This window comes from Equus quagga, chromosome 17 (assembly GCF_021613505.1).
Source record: "Equus quagga isolate Etosha38 chromosome 17, UCLA_HA_Equagga_1.0, whole genome shotgun sequence".
Lineage (NCBI taxonomy): Eukaryota > Metazoa > Chordata > Mammalia > Perissodactyla > Equidae > Equus > Equus quagga.
This window is the reverse complement of record NC_060283.1, coordinates 3,667,095-3,682,200: the sequence shown is the minus strand read 5'-3', so window position 1 is coordinate 3,682,200 and position 15,106 is coordinate 3,667,095. Positions and strand designations below refer to the sequence as shown.

Here is a 15,106-nt window from a genome sequence, read left to right as displayed (position 1 = left end):
CAACCCCACAGCCCCTGCGCCATGCTCCCTCCCGGCTGTGCAACTTTGGATGAGTGCCTTCCCTTCTCTGGTCCTGTACTCCTTCACCCGTAGAAAAAGGGATAGAAGATGCTGTATCAGCATGCGACATCCCGTGCTGCCCTCCCAGGTCCCAAATTAGCATTGTCACACGGTGGGGGCATCAAAGAGGGAGGTGGCATCTTGACTGGCAAATGGTGGGGGGGTCAACTCTGGGTGTCCTGGGCCTGTCATTAGTGTAAATGATGGTTTAGGGAGCAGGGACCCTTGCCTGGGGGTGGGAGGCGCCTGGTGAAATGGCCTTTGTGGACATCAACAATCATTTAGTCATAGTAACAGCCGACAGAAGAGCCCAGTGACTCCCTGCTGAGTGAGTGAACGCTGGGGCGCCGTCCATCCTGTGCTCCCGTCATTGTCTCTCTCCTCGTCCCATTTCACAGAGGAGGTGATCCGATCGTGGCTCAGATTGAGTGTCTGATTTGCTCCAGAACAAACAGCTAATAAGAGGGGGATCTGCCGAGCCCCCCGGGCGGTCTGTCGCCTTTGCACTCAGCCACACCACGCTGGCGGCCTGGACGGCTTGAGGAGCCGACATTTGTGGTTTTTACGCTGTCAGAGAACGGTTTTTGTTTTTTTTTCTATTTTTCATTTTGAAACCATTATAGATTCACAAGATGTTGCAAAGACAGGACAGAGACATCTTGTGCTTCGCCCAGCTTCCCCCAATGGTTATGTCTTAAGTCACGGGCACACGATGTTGAAACCAGAGGATCGGGGGCGGCCCCGTGGCCTCGGGGGCCCGGGATTTCACTGGTTTAAATCCTGGGCACGGACATGGCACCGCTCATCAGGGCACGCTGAGGCGGCGTCCCACATGCCACAACTAGAAGGATCCACAACTGAAAATACACAACTATGTACCGGGGCGGGTTGCGGGGAGCTTTGGGGAGAAGAAAAAAAAAAAACCCAAGATTGGCAACAGATGTTAGCTCAGGTGCCAATCTTAAAAAAAAACCAAAAACCAGAGGATTGATGTCAGTCCCATGTGCGTGTGGGGCTCTGTGCCTGTATCACATGTGTCGGGTTCAAGGCATCTGCCACCGCAGCTAAGCTGCACAATGGACCCACTGCCACAAAGGCATCCCTGTGCTACCCACCCCCCATATGGTCACGCCCACCCCTCCTTCCCCATCCCCACCCCTGGCAGCCACTAAGTCAGAAATACGACTTTTAAAGCCCATTTCCACAGGCGGTTACACGGACGTGTACTTGCTTTTAGGACGCAGGTCCACATCGTTAGTCACCCCACTGTTGTCATTCTCCCCTGCTTCCTCCTTGCTAAGAGAGCCCCCACGCGATCAGAGGGTCCACGTGCCCCACTTCCCACTTGCTTTCCCAGCCCGCCTTGAGCTGGGGATGGCTCTCTGCCCAGTCCTGGCTCATAGAATGTCACTGGAATCCGCTGGCAGCTTCTACGGAAACTTCGGCTTTCCAGATGAGAGGCCAGGGTGGCGAGGATTCCTTCTCTCTGGATGGAGCACAGCAGCCACACTGAGACCACGAAGCCACAGCTTGATGGAGACGCCGAGACGATCAAGAGAATACAGCCTGGGCATTGCTGGGCTATGAACAAACGTGCCACCTCTGGGCTTGTGACTGGACAAAAAGAAACCCTGTCTGGTCATTGGCGGGATTTTGCCCTCCAGGGACATGCATTAACTTCTGGAGGCGTTTTTGGTTGCTGCTAGAGGCCAGGGATGCTAACATCCCAGAATGCTCAGAACACCCGCCCCTAACAAAGGATCATGTGGCCCCAAGCTCAGGAGGCAGAAGGGGAGGCACCTGGATTCAGGCCACTGCTGCTTAGGGTCTCTGTTGCCTGCGATGAAAACAGTCCTGACGCGGTGGCCGCCCTAACCAGTTAGTCTGCCAGCAGAGGCGGCTCGAGGAAGCTCAGCCGGGTCCAAACCAGTCCCCTCCACCAGCCCCTGAACCTAAACCTACTGTTTAACCACCCAGTCGGCCTGGAGGGCTGTTGCAGGGGACAGAGCTTATGGTAGAAAATGCAGAGTGTGGGATGCGGAAAAAACAGAGAGGGTGTCCTGTGCACAGCGCCACCGTCCCCTTCCCGGCCCGCCGCCCTCCCGCTCAGACCTTCCAGCCGGATAACAGAACACAACTATTGATACAAACAATGCCGCTTTAATGTAGAAAACAAAACTCATGTACGTACATAAATACAATTCAGGGGTATAAATAAAGTAAGAAAATAAAGCGATGTACATATCAAACAAAATAAATTACGCATAAATAGCACGTTGGAATGGAAGCGCTGGGGGAGGCCTCGTCTCCTGGGCTCCGCCCACGAGTCACTGGCAAGATTCGGGGCTCTCAAAGCTTCCTTCCCCCGGCCTTTGACTGTAACGTGTGGGTTTCCCTAAGCGGGGAGGCGGCCAGGTCCCCATGCACAGAATGACTTGGTGCCAGGGGCAAAGGGCTGGGGAAACGGGAGGCCGCTTCCGGAAGAGAGCGTCTGCTTTTTCAGATCAAAACCCACAGCGCTTCAGAGAGGGGAAGCCGAGCCACAGCGTGAGAGGCAGACCCAGGATGGGGTGCAGGCCGGTGGGCTTCCATCGCAACGGCCTCACGTGAGATCCACGTGACCGGGGCAGATCCGATGCCCTGGAAACTGAGTCACCGTGGCTAGGAGGGGCTGGCTGCCTTCACGTCGTGTTCCTCTGAGCGGGTGGCAGCATGGCCAGTCACCGTCGGGCAGCCAGCCTGAGCCTGGGCACCGGCTGCCAGAAGGGGGTGGGTGGATGTAGGTGCATTGCCTTATATGCCAAGCAGTCCATTCCAGAACCAGCTGTAACAGAGTTCTCAAGGTTCACCGGGCTGGAGGGCAGGGCTCAGGGCTCCCTCTGCTCCTTAAGCCTGGTGGGCCGTGCCTGTGTCCAGTCAGCTCTGTCCTGGAGGGGGCTGGAGGGGGCCAACCATCCTCCGTGGAGTTGAAATCAGGACCAATTCCCACTTGCGGTCAAGTCAAATTTATCTGAGGTTTCACAGAGCTGATGGCTGGTACGTGAGTTTAAAACGACTGCTTTCCTTCCGGCTGCCCCTGCTGAAAACGACAGGAGAGAACTGCAGAGAATTTCGGCTTGGCGTAAGAACTTTCCCAAAGGTAGTGAGTTCCCCATCACTGGAGGTATTCAAGCAGAACAGGGGCAGCGCAGTGACTTGTCCAGCAATGAACAGCAAAGGTTGCGGGGTCGGGGACTAGGGTGGGTGAGTGGGTGAGCAGAGGATTAACTATTTTGTGATCATACAAATCTACCTGCTAAAAGCTGGCACAGCCAAGGTAAAACTCTATATGGTGCACAAGTTCTAAATGTGTCTTCCTAAAACTAAATAGAACACGGACGGACCCAGGATCGTCCTGGTAGATGCATGGCCAGAGCATACTCTGCAAACCCCACAGGCCTGGGGTCATGGCCCCCGGGAGCAGGGGAGGCCGGAGCCTCAGCTATTTCTGAAAGCTGGGGCTCTTCACCAGTCCCACTTTGGTGGCGATCCCGAAAGGGTCCATGCTGTCTGTCTCCAGGGGCGAAGAAAACACATCGGGCTCCACGTGGTCCTGGAGGTCCCTGGGCTCCGCTGGGCCCCTGGGCAGCATGGGCAGGAAGTGGGACAGCGGCAGGAGCCCCTTGCCCTTCAGCAGCTGCCTCTGCTTGGCGCTGCTCAGGGAGACCGGGAGGTGGTGCTTCCGGGAGTGGTACACGGTGTAGCCGTCGGGCCGCATCTCCTCCTCGAACGCGCAGTCCTCGGCCGAGTACTGGGGCTGTGGAGACAAGCGGCAGCCGTGAGCGTGAGCGCCCGTGCCCGGGCTCTGTGCGCCTCACACCGCCGCGCAGGGCACGGTGCACGGTTACAGAGTGCGAAGGCGTGTCAAGCACCGTGTATTTAGATACTTTGTATAGACAGTACAACTCGATACACATATGTTATATATAAATCATGTATTGTTATATTAATATACACCTTGAGCATATATATTAACATACAACATAAATATATAACATTAAACATGTATACTCACTAGATATAGTTTATATATAAATTTATATATATGAATAGCTGTACTTTATGCACCTTCAGGCTTTATACTCTTGTACAGACACAAATACTCCAGGTATATACGTGTATTTCACATGCACATTTCATGCACATTCTCAACATCTATAAAGGCTTTACATGGATCCTTAGTAGTTTTCACTAAATCATGTCACTCTAAACTTAGGCCTGTTCGAAGTGATAACAGCCATAAAATGCCCATCCGTGCCTACCCCCGCTTCGAGGTCCAGAAGTCACTGCCCACCTTCCATAGTCCTTAGCTCTCCGAGGGCACTTTGGGAAACACTGCTACACTATGTTATCCTTTTACGATCCTTCTTTTAATTAATTAAGAATTAGGCGTAATCCAGTCTGGGGTCCAGACGGCGGCATCGACTCCCCGTTTAGACATGACTGTGAGCGATTCCGAGGCCTTTCCGTCTGCTCGCTCACTCAGTCGCTGGGCGCCTTCCAGGCAGCTGGCCAGGACCTTGGAGATAAATGCAGCCCCCTCCCTCGCCTGGCCGGCCCGGGAGCCTGCACCCAGCGGGGGGCCGGAAATGCACGCTCAAGGAGGAAAGCCAGTCCTGGTCCCAGAACATTCCTGCCTGAGAGGGTGCCAGTGGGCAAGTCCTGTCCCAGGCTAGAATGTCATTACCTTGAGGACACAGACAGCCTAAGGTGGACGCCACCGCAAGGGCTGGAAGGTAAACAGCCCAGGGAGGACTGAGTCTCGCCTCTGCCCCAGCCTACAAAGGTCGCTGAACTGCAGGTGGGTGAGCGCTCTGCTGATAAGGCGCTGATAAGGCACGCCTCCAGTGAAGCAACAACCGGGCTCTTGCCCGGGGATGAAGCCACCAGACGGGGAGCTGCAGGGCACAAAGCGATAAACAAACAAGGGAAGGCAGAACAAACAAGGGAAGGAAGACCAAACGGTGCTCTGCGGGAGAAATTAGCATCTCATTCTCGTCTCCATACAGACAATGAAATGATTTCGAGCTTCTTGTGGAATTTCTGTTTGAAAAAAAAAATTCTTGGGGCCACCCGGGTGGCATAGTGGTTAAGTTCGGGGCTCTGCTTCAGGGGCTCTGGGTTCCCCGGTTGGGCTCCTGGGTGCGGACCTACACACGCCTCATCAAGCCATGCTGGGGCGGCATCCCACGTATTAGGACCAGAAGGATCCAAAACTGGGATAAACTATGTACTAGGGGGCTTTGGTGGGGGGGAAAAAAAGAGGATTGGCAACAGATGTCAGCTCAGGGCCAATCTTCCTCACCAAAAAAGCACACCTTAAAAAAAAGAACAGTCTCAATTCTTGCAAAGCCATGCGGCGGAGATCAAGCAGCAGAACAGGATTCAGGCGAAGAGATGCCCCGCCCCAATGGTACTGGGACAATGGTGGGTTAGAGCCATCAGCCCCTGGGGCCCTTCTCCATTAGCGTGCGGCCCCCCCCACCCCAAAATGTCACAATGACAAAATTGCAACTGCGGGTTTGCAGCGGTGGGTGGGTGGCAGCTTTCAGCCAGCCGCCCACCCCCCTTCCCTCATTCTTGTTCTTTCACGCAGGACTCCGCCCTCAAATCTGAAACAGGCCCTCTGGATAAATGGAATAAATGGGCGTCAGAGCCGCAAAACAATTTGGAGACACTAAAAAGACTGGCGCTGCGGGGGGAGGCCGGGCATCTTCAGCTTCTGGGGGGTGGGGAGCATCCGCGAGGCGCGAGCTGCACACGCCCCCCCACCACTACGGGGGCCCTAGGCCCAGCGGGGCTGCATTGAAACCCAGAGCCTGGCCCGGACCTCACACAGCTCCTCTGCCCGCCCGGGGGCGCGGGCTCCCTTTGAACTCCCAGCCCTTTGTTCCAGGCGACCCAGCCTGCGCTCACTTCCTGCCCCCAAGACCTCGGTGGTTACCTGGGCTTTCCCAGCCCGCCCCGGCCCCGGCCCACCAACAAAAAGCATGCACACTACAGGTGAGGTGAGCCCGACAGCAGGACAAGCCACCACCGGAATATTCTAGCGCGTCTGCATGCTTTTCTGGCAGATAAAAATTAATTTAAAAACTCCCAATCCCAAATGTGATTTTTTTTTCTGGTTTACTTGAATATTGATTTAAAAAAAATCCAAGTTGTGAATATACCCTTTTTCTTTCTTTCTTTCTTTCTTTTTTTTAATACCGCGGGGAGGGAAACGGAGGCGAGGACCACACACGCGCAGGCGAAGGCTGCAAAGGCCCGAGGTGGGTTTTCCTGTTTCATATCAAAGAGAGTGGAATCATGGGTTTCCTCCGTCCGACTGGGCCGGCCTTTGGCTCAACTGGAAATGCAAAGCCGGTTCTCACCCCTTCTCCGCTACTGGCCGGGGCCACAAACTTCCGTAGGAAAAAGTCGGACGTGGGCTTAATCCAGCCCTTGAACGCCTTTCCTTAGAGCTCCATGCGGGCCCCGGCGGGGGAAGCGAGGAAACCCTGGATCCCATCCAGCGCGCCCTCTCCCCGGCAGGCCCCCGCCCCCGGGACAGCTGTAGGTCCCGCGCCCCAGCGCGTTCAGCCCGCTGCGGGCACCTACCAGCCCTTGCATCCTGCCGTCGGCGCCCATGCAGAGGTACCGGACGCTGTGCACGCCCTTGATGGCCACGGTGCGCAGAGCGACTGCTCTGATCTCCACCAAACCTGGGAGGAAGGGAAACAAAAAGCTGCAGCCAGGACCCTCGGGGCCCACAACACGTGGGTGCGGTCGGTGCACGGGCCTGTGCCCCCTCCCCTACTCCTAGCGCTGTCTAGGGGCCCGGGGAGGGAGTGAAACGCCGCGGTGCCAAGACCTGGGGTTCCCGTGAGTGGGGAGCCGCGGGAGCCGAAGGAGGTAAAAGGAAGAAGGGGCTCTGGGACGGGTGGGGGACCCGACGGACACTCACTGTGCGCGCTCTGGCCCCGCGCGCAGTCCACGGCGCCATCGGCGCGGATGCGCAGGAAGCAGCTGGAGAGGCCGTGGGGGCCAGCGGTGTACAGGTGCCGCAGGCGAATCGGCTCGCCCCAGCCGTAGTGCACGTGCGGCCCAGCGTCGGACAAGGCTAGGGGGCGCCCGGCCGCGGCCAGCCAGAGGCCGGCCAGGACTAGGGCGCAGGCCACGGCGCACTGGCTCGGTGCGCTCCGCATGGCACTTCCCTCGGGCTCAGGACGCGTAGTTCGGCCGGCGGGGGTGCGGGAGGCTGGGCGGCAGCTGGGACGGGCTGCGAGGCCGAGCGTGCCGAGATAAGGTGGCCGCGGCGCTCGAGCCAGCCGTGCGCTCTGGGCGCGCAGCGCTCCCTCTCCGACGGCGCGGCGGCTCGAGGCTGGCGGCCTTATATAGCGCGTCTTACCCGGCGGGTGGGTGCCCGCGACACCGAAGCATTTCTTATCAAGATTGCATCAGCCTTCCGCCCCCCGCACACACCCACTCACACCCCGCCTCCAGCCCCAGCCCCCTCCCCAGGCCCCGCCCGGGTGACCCCGCCCAGGCTGCCCGGATCTGGGGGAGGAGGAGGAGGCCCCGATTCGCGGGAGGGTTCGGGGGAGCTCCTCCCCGCGGCTCGGTAGCGGGGCCGGCGGCCCGGTCGCTCTTGGCTAGGCGAGTTTGATTTTATAAAGCAATAAAATAGACAACCGGAGCCCCGCCCCCAGGCCACGGCTCCCCAGGGAACGCGCTGGTGGCGGGGCGCTAGCGGGGGGGGGGGGGCGGGGGGCGGGGGAGGCGGGGGCTGGAACTCCGGGACCAGAGATTGGGGGGGGAGGGCACTGAGCTGTGCGTCGGTCGCCCCCTGTCCGGAAAAGCGTCGCCTCGGCTTTGGGGCCCTCTCCCCTTAAAAGCCCACAGCCACTGCCTCCCGAGAAGGTCCCAACCCTCAGATCCCCAGACATAAAGCCGCCCACGAGAATGGCCGTGCAGTTCAGGGACCTCTCAAGTTCTCCCAGCTTTATGGTCTCGCGATCCCTGTCCCCCGCCCGCCCCGCCCCTTTTACCCCCGTAAATTGGCCCCCGACGTGGGCCGGGCCCGATCTCCGCCCTCGGAAGAACAATGGGGCGGCGCGCGCGGGCCGGCGCTAGGTGGCGCTTCAGCCCGGGTTTCGGCCTCTTGGCGGCTCCGGCCGCGCCTCCTCCCGGTTCTGCCTCGGCCCCGGCCCGCCGCGCTCCCCGGAGATGCAGCCTGGAAGGGCGGCCGTTGTCAAGGCGCCTTTCGGGGGCAGGGTGGGCATGCAAGCTGCGGATTGGGGAGCTCTGACTTCCCAGCGCAGGCCCGGGCGCGCGGCGCAGGGAGGCCCCTCTGTTTTTGAGGTGCCTTTTGTCGTTGGTCTCGTCCTTGGGTCCCTGAGCGCTGTCCGGTGCCGGGGCGCGCAGTCTGGGGTGGGGTGGGGGGATGGCGTGCGGAGCGGCGGGGTCCAGAGGTGGTCCCTGGTGTAGAGGGGGCAGAGGAACAGAGATGGGCGAGGCTGGAGTCGGGGGCAGGCATCAGGTGGGGAAATGGGGGCCGTTCAGTGAAGCGGTTCGTGCAAGCCAGAGACCTTCTCTACAATGCTCGGAAAAAGGAAATAGCGTGCCGAGAATGCCCTGGTGGAAAAGGGAAGGGTCCTTCTAGGGGACTTTGGCTCAACACTGATTCTTTCTCATTATTCCTCCAACCGCCCCCCCCCCCCCCCGTCCCCCAGTTCCTGGGTTTGGGCCCCAGGAGGGCTGGTTTTGGGGACAAGCCATACTGGCTCAGCGAAAAGGCGATGGGAGGGCAAACAGTGGGGACACAGGGAGAGAAAGCAGTGCCAGCCCTAATGAATTTCAATGAGCAAAGGCCACGTTCATGCCACAGTCAGTGACTGGCGTTAATGATGGAGCGTGCAGAAAATGTCACCAGGAAAGCCTTTACAAAAAGACATCATCTCAAAGGCTTTATAGACCAGGGACCCCCACGCTGCGCGTCTTGGTTCAGAAAGCCTTGGCTTCTGTTAAATCTAATTACTTATCCCCTGTGGTTTTAAATCGACAGCGGCTCCTATTAAACTTAATTACCCTCCCCTCCAGCTTTTGCTTTAAAGATTCTCGATAAATGCCAGGAGCCGGGGAGGATAGCTGCACCGGGGGGCGATGCCCTGAGTTGGGCTGGAGGACGGGGGGGACGTGACAGCTTCTGACTCCATGCTACCCCTCTGCTGCCCCTCCTAGGGCCTTATTGGGAAAAGAGAGTGGCCGCTGTGGTCAGGCAGCTCAGGAGGTCTGTGCCAATGGCACGGCTCCCTATGCCCAGGCCACGTTCTTAGCTCATTATGAGTGTTCCCCACTTAACTCCCACCAGAACCCCCATGGTATTCCGTACCCCCATCAGTCAACAGATGGGAAATGGGGCTCCAGAAAAGCAGGACCCAGCCTGTAAGTGGTGGACCTGGAATTTGAACCCTAGGCCATCGGGCTTGTCATTCGAGGTCATGCTGCATCTTGGGAGGTCATGTGGCCTCCTAGCAGGGGCTCTGGCTCCAAGGTCAGACCCTCTGCCATACAGATCCACGCCCAGGCACTCCCAGGGCAGGCCACCAACCTGCTGGACCTGTTGCCTCCTCATGCCTGCTTGTAGCCTTGTCCCGGTGTCATATGGGGCAGTGGACATAAAGTGCCCAGGATGTAGTTGATGAAGAATGATGGCCATCCACTGAGTCGGCCAGGTACCAGGCATTTCATAGTCACAGCCATGCTCCGAGAGTTCAGGTGATTAATCTGTGCTCCGTGGTAGGAAATGAGACTTACAGACTTGGCCAGACAGCCAGCAAGGGTTTGCACCCAGGTGGGCTGGGCACCCAGCCTGGGCAGTTTGCTGGTCACCGTGGTCCGTGGTTGGAGGGAGCAGAGGGACAGAGGACCGGCGTCGCTGGCCAGCAGGGGGCGCTGCGGCCAGCGGTGAGGCTCTCCCGGGGCCGCAGGCGATGGCTCCTCGGAGGCGGAGTTCCGCGCAGCCCCCACCCCTGCAGCCCCCACTGTGCTGGGCTGCACTGACTTTGATTTTAGAGGTGGCATTCGGTTTAATGCAGGTGGCTGAGCCAGCTGACGCGCCCCGGTGAGGTTTCATTCACTGAGTGGAGCGGGCAGGGCAAGCAGGGTGCAGGTCACCCCGGCTGACCCCCTCACCCTCATAGGGCCCCTGGGGTCTCAGGCCCAGAGGACCATAAGGGTGTGGCTAGGTGACTTTCTTCTGGATTTCATGATAGCTGGGGTCTTTTTGATTGCCCTAAACCCTTTTCCTGGGGTGGCCCTCCTCCATCCCAAGCTTGTCCGGGTTGCTCCTTCGGACGGTGGCAAATAAAGAGATTGTCATCGTTTCTGAACCCCCGTCCCAACAGCTAAGAAAATCTTGTTCAGCTTCCCCTCCGGTCTTTGCATTATGAAGATAATCGTTTTTCTTTTTTGCTGGATGGTTAGAAATTTACGTTACGATGTCAAATGTGCCTTTTTAGGTCTGTGGGCTCTCCCCTGTGCCCCTCCCAGATCCCCCGCCCCCACCCCGTGGTCGCCAAGTACTCTGTAATTACAGAAGCTTCTGGGTGTTGGTAAAAATCTTCATCAGAAAATAAAAACTGCAATTTTGAGCTTGGGGCAGAAAGGCCTGCGAGGACTCGGATGGGGGGGGGGCAGGCCGCACAGCTGGAGTCTGAACCCCATATTTTTGCCCGAATCTGCGAGAACATGCATCATTTCCCCCAAAGCGTTCTGCTTCAACCAAAACCCATTTTTTTCCTCCTATTAGAATCATCATTTTAAAAAGAGGGCACTCTGCCAGGCCAGAAATTGGCAGGGGCCGCGTCAGAGCAGAAAAGGAAGGCTTTGCTGAGCCTGTTTTCACACTTGTAAAACAGTAAAAGGAATACCTTTAACCTCCGAAAGGGTTAATGCGAGAATTAAAAAAGATATGTCTATCGATCGATGAAGACATCAATATTCATATAGAGACCGCCTGGTGTAAGTAGGTGTGTAATAGATGGGGCAGCAATTGTTATTTATTTAAAGGCTACTCTCGGGCTCTCTTCGCCACATTTGTTATTTATTTTAAAATGGAACGGCAGCTCTGGGAAAAAGGCAAATCTAATCTATGGTGACAAAAAGCTGGTGGGTGGTGGTTGCCTGAGGCGGGAGACAAGGATGGGGATCGCCTGGAAAGGGCTGCGAGGAGGCTTTCTGGGCGGACGGAGATGCTCTTCTCCTTGTTTGTGGTCCTGAGTAAAAGGCAACGACATTTGTCAACACTCATTGAATGGTGCCCTTAAAATGAGGGTGATTTCGTTTTAAAGTATGCCTCTATAGAGATGATTTTGAACATTTTCATCACAAAAGTAGTACTTTTCAGGGTTGAAAATTTGGAAAAATACGGAAAAGCACAGGAAGGCAGTTTTCAAAAACCTCGAGTATCACGACTGCATTATGAGGTGCTGTTTCTATTTGGGTGAATTTCTTCCTCAGACTTTTAAAAAGTATGTATGTATCTTAAAAGAAAAAAAAAAAAAGCATTTGAATTGTATCTTCCTCTCCCCCAACTTAGCTGTAAATATTTCCCGTGGCATTAAATATCCTTCTACGGCATCCTTCAGCGCCAGCAGAGCGGAGTGGCGCTGCTCATGTGGCACGGGGGCTGGGATTGGAAGCCTCTTGCTGCCAATTCAGATCCCCCCCACCCCCCATCCAGGGCCTGAGACCCGCTCGCTGGCTGAGCTCCGCCTGTCACGTGAAGCCTGGGTGTGGCCGTGCTCCTTGCCATACCTGATGACAGGAGCTGGCCGTTTTTCCCGGAACACATGAATTCCTGCCAAGGCGGCCATCAAGCTGATTTCTGTCTGTGAATTCTGCTTTCTCTGATCTCCATCATCAAAACACAAATGTGTCCAGTGGAAAATACCTTGACCCGTCAGTGTAACGACATCACGTAAGAAAATGGCAACGCCGTCCATGTCACCTGGTTAAAGAAAGAAAAAAGTAGCGTCATGAGAAAACATTCATGGTGCTAATCATGATGTCACAAAAAGTCATAAAATCGAAATATCGAAACTGGAAAGTACTGGAACCCTGGCCTGTGATTGCCGACCTCCTCTGGTCCCAGACCTGCCGTGGGGGTGGAAGAGCCCCTTCAAACTTGATACACAAAGTGAGGGTTTTTTTCCCTCCAAAACAACAAGCACAACAAACTTTGCACAGTGCATTTTCTCTCTCTGCCCTCGGGGGTTGCAGGAAATCCTGAGACCGGCCTGGCCAGCACAACGTGCAGAGCACCTGCTATATAGTAGACGCCGATGATGATGATGACGATGATGGTGGTGGTGGGGATGGCTGACACTTACGAAGCCCTCGGACGTGCCAAGAAGTGCGCTAGGCACTTCGTTATCACATCTAGCTTTCACAGCACCCATTTGAAAGATGGGGAAACTGAGGCCCAGAATCTGTCCCTTGCCCAGGGTCACAAAGCTAATAATAAGCAGATCTGAACCCACTTCCGGACTCAAGGCATCAAACCCTCAATCGTTACACTATATTTAAAAAAAAGAAAGAAGGAAAAACCCAAACAGACTCTCTTTCAGGAAATGAAGAGGCCCGCTCATATTCAGAACCTCGATGAGGACCGGGACCTGACTTCCGGTTTCTCAGCCCCGTCACCTGCCCAGGTGTTTGCCCAGAGCGGTCGTCGGAGCCCCTGTGGGTTGATTCCAGCAAGACAGCGAGAGGGCCCCGCTTCTGAGTGCGGCCCCGCTTCAGCTGGCTTCGCTCCTGTCCCACCTGGCCGTTATTTCTGGGTGCGGTTCTTGCTCTGCCATCTGTCCCCTCCCCAGACGCGTCTCCACAGAGGAGGGGAGTGTATCTGTGCCGTTTGCAGCTGTGCGGGTGAAGCCTCGGTCGGTGGTCAGGAAATATTGCAAGGACCATTTACAGGAGCTGGAAGGTGTCGGTGTGGCCTTGAATTCACTGGCCTCATCCGTGTAAACATCTGTCCTTTCCTTGCTCGTCTGTCCATCCTTCCTTCCACCTTTCCCTGGTTTCCATCACCGTATTGATTGTTCATCCATCTGCCAACCCTTTCTGAGCTGTTGCAATGGGTCGGACCTCATGAATCGGACCCTCTTCCTGCCCTGTGGTACCCCAGAGGCAGGGCTCCCAGCCCAGGTGGAGGGCTGCGCTTGGGGCATCCAGCGATGCGGGCAGGGAGGCCCCACATGGGTTGAGGTCGTCATCTCTGTTGCAGAACGGTTTGGGCTGGGGGCAGGGTGGTAGCATAAACTAGAAGTTTCTCCAGAAGTCCGCAGCAGTACGCTCTCTCCGGGGACTGCCCCCTGGACCATAATGACACTTCCGGGAGCAGTTCCGGGTGCCACCATCCCCACTCTCATCTTCACCACGACCCTGAGAATCTTGGGATCCTCTTGGAGAGAAGTCGATGGGAGAGAGAGAAACCATACCAGTGCTGGGCCAGTAAAGGCTGCGACTTCCCCGCTGAGTCAGATCCCGTCCATCCGCCTCGGCTCAGGGTAGGACCTCAGCTCTGGAGAGGGGTCTGCAGTCAACAAGGCCGTCACGTCACAGAATTCCTGCAGCAGCACCAGGAGCCGGCCGTTGACCCATTTGACAGATGAGAGACCAGGCACAGAGCTGGCTGGCCGTAAAGACCCGCTGATGGGTAGGGGAACCAGCCGTGAGCAGGCTCTGAGAGGTCACCCCGGGAGCCGGGGGCTCAGGACAGTACCCTTCCCGCTGGCCTGCTGCCCCCCGGGCCTGAGCGGAGACCATCAGGCAGGACAGCCATTCCTGGAGGCTAAGCTTATATGGGAAATGGATGCTATTCCAGGTCATTCGAGAATCTAGGACTGGACAGGACCTTCGAGACGATTTCCTCGAAGCCCTTTATGGGCAGCAGAGATGGGACAAGAACACACTCTTATAGCAACGTCCTCCGCCCCCACAAACACACACAGGGCCCAGGGCGACATTGGATTTATAATAAAGTCTTAAAAAAGAAAACCCCGCACTCTGAAGATTCCTAATTAAAAACACGTGCCAGAGCAGATCGACCATTGTGGGGTTGGGGGTAGAGGGGCTGGGGACCGACTCCTAACCAGTAAGGAGTTTCCTTTTGGGGCGGCGAAAATGTTTTGCAATTTGATAGGCGTCGTGGTTGTGAATGTATCAAATCCAAAATGTATTTTGCCCTTTAAAATGGCTAATTTGATGTTGTGTGAATTTCACCTCGATAAAAAAATATGAAAAGAAAGTAACTGGCTCTAAAGGGCGTTGTGGGGACCCTGGGGGGAGTTTGAACGTGGACTGTCCGTTGGTTAACAGTCCGAGTGGTGCATAAATTTCCTGGGTTTGACGTTAGCCCCAAGATCATGTAGAGAATGTCCTCTCGCTTAGAGGAGATGCATGCCGAAGTTTTTAGAAATAGCGTCGTATCCACTATTAGCTTTCAAATGGTTCAGAAAAATAAGCCTGTGTTCGAGAGAGCCGGCTCGCAAAGGTGGCAAAATGTCGGTGATCGAGGGGAAGGGGGTGGAGGTGCTCTGTACGTTGTTCTTGAAACTTCTCTGGACGTTTGGATTTTTTTTTTTTTTTTGAGGAAGATTAGCCCTGAGCTAACATCTGCTGCCAGTCCTCCTCTTTTTGCTGAGGAAGACTGGCCCTGAGCTAACATCCGTGCCCATCTTCCTCTACTTTATTTGTGGGACGCCAGCCACAGCATGGCGTGCCAAGCGGTGCCACGTCCACACCCGGGATCCGAACTGGCGAACCCCGGGCCGCCAAAGTGGAACGTGTGCCCTTAACCGCTGCACCACCGGGCCGGCCCCCTGGAAATTTTTTAAAACAAAAAAATTGAGGGGAAAAACCACTGCCCACCTGCCTGGTCCGCGCTCGTGGCTCATTAGGCAGAGCCGGCGCCTGGCATCGGGTGGTGATTTGCAGCCCACGCCGGGTTCCCAGACACGCTCCC

General features: G+C 56.2%; 1 protein-coding gene across 1 annotated transcript; it reads right to left on the bottom strand.

Moving 5' to 3' along the window:
• Positions 1 to 2,224: 2,224 nt before the first annotated feature.
• On the bottom strand, positions 2,225 to 7,532 carry FGF19 (fibroblast growth factor 19). The gene is made up of 3 exons (XM_046644248.1): positions 7,043 to 7,532; positions 6,697 to 6,800; positions 2,225 to 3,856 (listed from the first exon to the last, which is right to left on the bottom strand). Exons 1-3 carry the CDS (start codon positions 7,281 to 7,283, stop codon positions 3,542 to 3,544), a joined length of 660 nt encoding a protein of 219 aa, XP_046500204.1. The 5' UTR covers positions 7,284 to 7,532; the 3' UTR covers positions 2,225 to 3,541.
• Positions 7,533 to 15,106: the final 7,574 nt, after the last annotated feature.